The sequence below is a fragment of the Phaethon lepturus genome, unplaced genomic scaffold, assembly GCF_000687285.1.
Source record: "Phaethon lepturus isolate BGI_N335 unplaced genomic scaffold, ASM68728v1 scaffold3009, whole genome shotgun sequence".
Lineage (NCBI taxonomy): Eukaryota > Metazoa > Chordata > Aves > Phaethontiformes > Phaethontidae > Phaethon > Phaethon lepturus.
The window spans coordinates 59471-65962 of record NW_010561071.1 but is presented as its reverse complement, the minus strand read 5'-3'; the positions used below and the strand labels follow the sequence as shown (position 1 = coordinate 65962).

Here is a 6492-nt window from a genome sequence, read left to right as displayed (position 1 = left end):
GCAGGAAAGGAGTAACAAAAACATACCTCCATTAATCAGTCTTCCTCAACATGATATTCAGGTGAATTCTGAAGTAGCAGGGTATATTTCTCATATGAATAGTCCATCAAATTTCTATGCTCAGCTTGCAGAGGATGAAAACCTAACAAAACAACTAACAGAAGAATTAAATGAAAGCATGGTGAATATAGGTCATGAAAATTGGTTCCATGAACATGTGGTAGGGGATCTTATTGTAGCAGAGCATGACAGTGGTTGTTTTTGCTACAGAACAGTTATTAAAACTCTGAAATCAGGAGACTCCTTTGAGGTAGAGTTCATTGACTATGGTAATGCAGCAGTTTTAAGTCCTTCAAAAATCTACAGGATTCAGAAAAAGTTCTTAACTTTGCCATGCCTCAGTGTTGATTGTTTCCTTAGCAGAGTAAAAAGTGTTTGTGATGGAAGCTGGACTAATAAAAGTACTTCCTATTTTGTAAGTGAAATAAATAACAAGGCAGTTGCTTCCAAGTTCTTGCGGCAACATGGAGAGCGATGGGAAATAGATACAATTTGTGATGCAAAGTCTATGTCTAATGTCTTGCAGAAAAAGGGCAGGACAAGGTGGGAACACATACCAATGCATAATCAGGAAAACAGGCCAAAACAAATTCTTGTTACAAATGGTAATCCTCAAGATAGAAAGTCTAGGAATGGTTTAGGTGTTCAAAGTAAAACTAAGGCTGTTAGGATGAAAAATACTTCCAAAACACCCTTAAATGTCCTTCCTCAAGATCTAAATTCTGGACACATAGAAGGAGCAGAAGTAATTAATATTTCAGAGAGTGGAGAATTTCATGTACAGTTACATAGAAATTTGCAAATATTACATGAGTTAAATGTAATGCTTGTCAGAGAAGCACAAAGAAGTGATTTCTTTAGAGTGGATGACATTGAAGAAGGATTGGAATGCATGACAAAATCTGAAAGGAACTTGAAGTGGTATCGATCAAAAGTGATAAAGAAATTTGTCAGGGAGAAGTTAATGCTAGTTTTTTTCATGGATTATGGCAACTATGAGATGGTGTCCGTAAATAATGCAAAGATGCTCAGTGACGAGATCAAAAGTATTCCTAAACAAGCTGTGTTTTGTAAATGGATTTGGTTTAAAAAACTGAAGAAAATGCAGTTTGTCCATGTAGTAAATGCACTCCTGGATCGTGAAATAAGGATCTTGTTTTTGAGATACTTGGAATCCTCACATATCTGGGAAGTTGATATTTTAATAGGGGAAGTTCTGCTTCAGGAGTATTTGAACCGGCTCTTAAGTCATTGTGAGACTAGTGTTGGACAAGAAAAATCCAGTAATACAGACTGTAAGGAGTTTAATACATTGTTTAAGATAAAATCAATCAGATGGATGCTGCTGCAGAGTGGCAGAAGGTATCCGGGTTTTGCAACTGCAGTTACTGATCCTTCAAACTTTTGCATCCAGTTTGAACTCTTATTTGATTGCATGAAAAACTTGTCTTTGCTGCTCTCTGACCTTCCTGATAACTTGCCAGCTTTACCAAAAGAACTTGTGGCTCCTGGTGCTAGCTGCTTGATGAAGTTTGGACTGGAAGCACAGTGGAACAGGGCAGAAGTTAGTGAAGTAACAAGTCAGTCTGTTGTTCTTACATTTGTTGATTATGGCTTTCTGAAGAGCATCCCTTACTCTGATATCCATAAACTTAAAGTTATTCCAGAAAGTCTGTCTGTCTTACCACGCTTGGCACACTCTTGCTCTTTACATGATACTGTTCCTGCCAAGGGGGAATACTGGAGTGATGAAGCTAAACTTTTTTTTCAGAAGCTTCTTAGTAAACCGGGTCTGATATTTCATTTTAAACACTATGGCTCTGAAATGAAATTAGAGGTGGATGTTCTGTACGAGGAGCTCAATCTAGCTCATGCCTTAATTGCTGCTGGCCATGCAGTCTACTCTAGAAGTGGTTGCTGCCTTATTCCAGTTGGCAGAATTAAATCATCAGAAAACTGATTTGCAGCCTAAGTGTCCAAATTCTAGTTACTGTGCAGCACTGTGAAACAGATTATAATTATGATGAAAACTCTTACTTTGTGGACAGAAATAAAGCAAAGAAATGAAACAGAAAAAGTATCTGAAACATAGGACTATCTGTGATGAAGTTTCCTGTAAGGAAGTCTGGTAAAGTGGGTGCTGGAATATCATTAAGAAAAGATCTGAGTTTATATAACACTGAAAGAAAAGAAAAACTGCAAAAGATGGACAATACTGTGAAGAAATTGTTTTTTTCAGCATTGTGATGATAAGAAAAGTAAAATAGACTCCATATAGAATAAATCTGCTAGCAGAAGCACTGGTTGAGACTTCTGATTCTGATGTTCCTCAGTCTAGAAAGACAGTGAAGATAATATCAAAAGAATTATTTGAATAAGAAGTAGACTGCAGTTAGGAAAGTACTACTTCAATGCATTAAAATAAAACCAAAAGATACAGATACTGCTCTTGGTATATTTTTTTTTTCCTCCAAGATCTCTTGTTATATTTATTTAGGCAATCATGTTTTTGGCAAACCTCTCTGTCAGAACGCTTTTACAGTTTATGTGTGTATACCTATATAAATCTTTATTTGCAGTAACATCTGGTTTACAGTGGTAGTGTCTCCTTGTTTTGGATGCTCAGAAAACAAAGACGTCAAGCATATTATTCTCTTTGCTTCTAATTCCAAAGTTCCCATGTGAATGTTTTTTCTCTTGTTAGGAGAAAGTTTACTAACAATAAGCCAAAAACTTGGACCCCACTTATGTGAGAGATGCCCATTAGTTTATTTTCAGTTAGGTCTTGGTGTAAAGATGCCATTGATGTGTCTCACGGTTCTCTTGGTATCTGAGTTGCATCACAAATGGGGTCGTTCTCTCTGAGTGTGCTTGTTCCTCTGATTTCTCTCCATACTCCCCACCCATCTGTCAAAATGAAGAGAGGAAGTTTTCTCCATGCCTGCCCTTAGTCTGCATCTTGAAGGGAACCATTCGGAGCCTTTTCCTTTTTTCTTTTTCAGTAACTATTCTGAAATTTTAAGAATTTGTCAGATGTTTAAGTATTTTTTAAAATTTTTTCCCCCACTTCCTTCCTCAATTGCTTGGACAAAGATAAAGCATGAAAAGGCCTGAAGTGTGAGGGGTTTTTCTTTGTATGCCCTGTGGTTGTTTGAATTTAAATGAAAAAATGAATAAATCTGTGATGACAGATAATACAGGTAATGCATCTCTATATGCAAATAAGATCTAAGAACACTCCCCACACCTGCATATCATGATGTATTTAATTCCTGTAAAAACCTGAAAGCTTTATCTGAAAAACAGGATTTAATTTTTTTAAAGGAGAGAAACATGTCCAGGAAATTTGAATAAATAAGAGCTATGACAATGCCAGCTTATCTTTATGAAGTTTACTCTGCTGGTGAATTATTCAAAAAGCGTGCACATATTTTCAGCATACAAGTAAAAGATGTCCATTGGTAATAAATGAGAAAATGCATGAGAGAAAATTTTGTAAGTATTAGTGAAAGTATCAGAAGTGTTACGTTAATGTATTCATTAGATAAAAGGGTTTTTTTTGGTAACCATTTGTGATTGTTAACTTTTCTGTATATTGCACCATTTTATTATATTATTGCAGAATTTGAAGATTTTGCTAGTTAAAATTACAAGCTTACCTGGCATGTTCTTTGTCAATAGTTTGACATACTGCTTGCTTTTATGACAAAACACAAAGTTTGTACTGCACAACATTACTCATGTTGAGTGATAACTTTATGTTTACTTCAATGGACTACATTCGTTCTAGTGCCAGGTAATACCTAATTTTCATGTAGCAGCACTGCCACTTCAGGGTTATTTAGCTCTGATTCTAACTTGTGTCTCATTTAGTTGGAACAGCAGGTGCTTGGGTGTCTTTTCTTTTTAAAGATCATCTGGATACCCTAAATTCCAGTCCTGTTGGTGTAGTATTAATACACGACTTGCATATTTCAATTTAGAGTGCTTTTTGCTAATGTGAAGTATATTGTGCTTTAACTTGTGTGTAGCTGTAGAACACTGCTTACCTAATGTTACAAAATGGAGCCTAGAAATGATGGATGATTAAGAAAAAATGAACAGCTGTGTGTACTATTTTTGTTCTGCAAATTGCAAATGTTAGATTTATTTGCAAGAATGTGTGTTTTATTTTCAACTCCTAACGAGTCTAGCTTCTGACAGTAATTCCTTTTACGAATGCCTGATACTGAAAGTGCTTAAGGTAAAAACTAGATAAATTGAAAGTATTTTTAGTATTATGGTGCACCTGTAGATATAAAGAATGTCTTTTGTTGCCATTGTTGATACGGATTTTCAGAAGTGTGTTATAAGGTTATGATTGTTAGATGAAATTGCTGGGATATCTGGCTATGTATTTTATTTCCAATCTTCTGTCTTTGGTGGGTACTTCCCTGCCCCCAACCTCATCTGTAACAGCATTTTTCTTTTAAGTAGGAGAGGCTATACTTGTAATCTAGTTGAAGAAAGTTGTCATTTATTTAAGATTTTGAAGCTTTAGGTGTATTTTCCTATTCTTGGGCAAGCATAATTCTGAGCAAAAACAGTACTTTGATTTGGGAAATTTTAATTGGAAACTGCTGTTTATCATTTGATTGTATTTCCTAAATGTATTTCTATATTTGTTTGAACTGTGTTGTCAATTACTTGGATGATACTTATTTTTTTTTAATCCATGAAAGTGATAGAGAACTGGTTGCATTTGTTTGTAATTAAAAATTTTCTTTTGTGTACTGATGTATTCAGTTTTCTGCCTTCTTGTCATGAATAATAAAATGCTCTGGTGTGTAACTTGCCTTGCCTAAGTCATTCTGAATATTTTGAAGCTTTCTGTGACCTTTTTAGTTGGTCAGTGCATTGGAAAAAATCTGAAAGGTACATCAGTGTGTTCTTTGTGGGATGGTGTCAGGGAACAGTCCTTGCCCTGCAGCCCAGCAGCTGCGGAGTGGATTGTAACTACTTGCACTGAGTCAAGGTTTGCTTTTGAATGCTGTACAAATGGCACAGGCGTTCTGCCTGCTTACTTGTACAGCTTTCTATATGAGATGCATGCCACGCTCAACCTTAATCTGCTTTATACTGGTCAGGTGTACTCTCACTGGCACACTCTATAAAGGCAGACAGGCTTTATATGCCAGATAGGCACATTGTTATGATACCATTACTTAAATTTTTTTTAGATTTGTATGCAGTTACTTTGAGAAACATTTTGTGTTATTTAAAGGTGGGCATTGGTGAACATTGAAAGTGTATTAAAAAAATTCAGTTGTTTTTCTAATGTTCTGGCATTTTATGATGTTCCTTAAAGTTTACATGATATTGAAAAGTGGGGAAGGATGTGTGTGTGTCACTTTCTCTGTTTTGTTTTCCCAAGGGAGCTTTAAGATAGTGTAGCTGTACAATCAGATGCATGAGTTTTAGTAACTTACAATGCAGTGTTGCTCCTTAGAGGAAGAGTACTACTTGCTGATTTTGCTGATCCTTTCTGGCTGATCTAGGAGTAACCCTATACTATTTCCAGATGGAAATGTGTTTGCATCTCAGCCAGCAGAAGTAGTGGGCCTGAGAGAAGGAGATTTGAGATCGTTAAGGATTCATGTAGGAAGAGAGGCAGAGAATGAAAAGGTTTCACTGGAGATACGGGATGGGTGGTTCAGGAGTTTTGAAACGGCTGACTAGTTGTTGAATGTTTGTATGGGCCAGGAAGCGTAGAAGTTTTGACTTTCAGGCAGAAGTTTAGATTTCAGTGCTAACACAGTGTGTGAAGATTTTTAAAGTTTGCAGTAAAATTATAGGAAACTAAGTATGAGTGTAGAGCATGAAGAAGAGCTCTTAAAAACTAACAAATGATCATCTATTCCATAAAAACAAACTTAAGGATGAAAAGAGCCTCTATTATTGCTTTTAGTTGACCACAGAGGATTGTATATATATGCTTGGATGTGCTTTGTTAGCTGCAGACCAAAGTCTGGAGGTAAGCTTCACCACTGTCTGTAGGCAACTTCTACAGTGGGAATGGTGCTTGAACAAGGTATAATAACCTACCTTATTCCTTTTTTTTTTTTCGCCCCCCTCCCCCTGAACCTGCTTCTTTTGCTGCCCCTGTGCTCGCTTGTTTTGCCCACATTCCTCCCAAATAAACAACCCATCCCAAATGACTTTTTCTTCATTGGTCCTACATACCTACCTAGATTTGGTACTTCTGACTGTTACCTAAGCAGTCTGGGCCCTATATGGTATTACTGTACAGTTACCTAGGTGTCACCAGCCTTGTACCCCAAAACTGCCTTCTGGTTATTTGGTTCATGCTGCTTATGGTTCATTTACTTTATATACTTCCTAGTGAAAATTATCTGACTTGGTCTTTACTCTTCTACCTAACTCTGATTAAGC

The 6492-nt window shown here is 36.4% G+C and overlaps 1 protein-coding gene across 1 annotated transcript in view; it reads left to right on the top strand.

Annotated features, from left to right (window-relative positions):
* Positions 1–2020, top strand: part of LOC104626041 (tudor domain-containing protein 15-like) — a 5935-nt gene extending 3915 nt beyond the window's left edge. Inside the window, exon 3 of the mRNA XM_010293853.1 lies at positions 5–2020. Coding sequence (XP_010292155.1) covers positions 5–2020 — 2016 coding nt within the window. The remainder of the gene's footprint in view (positions 1–4) is intronic.
* Positions 2021–6492: the final 4472 nt, after the last annotated feature.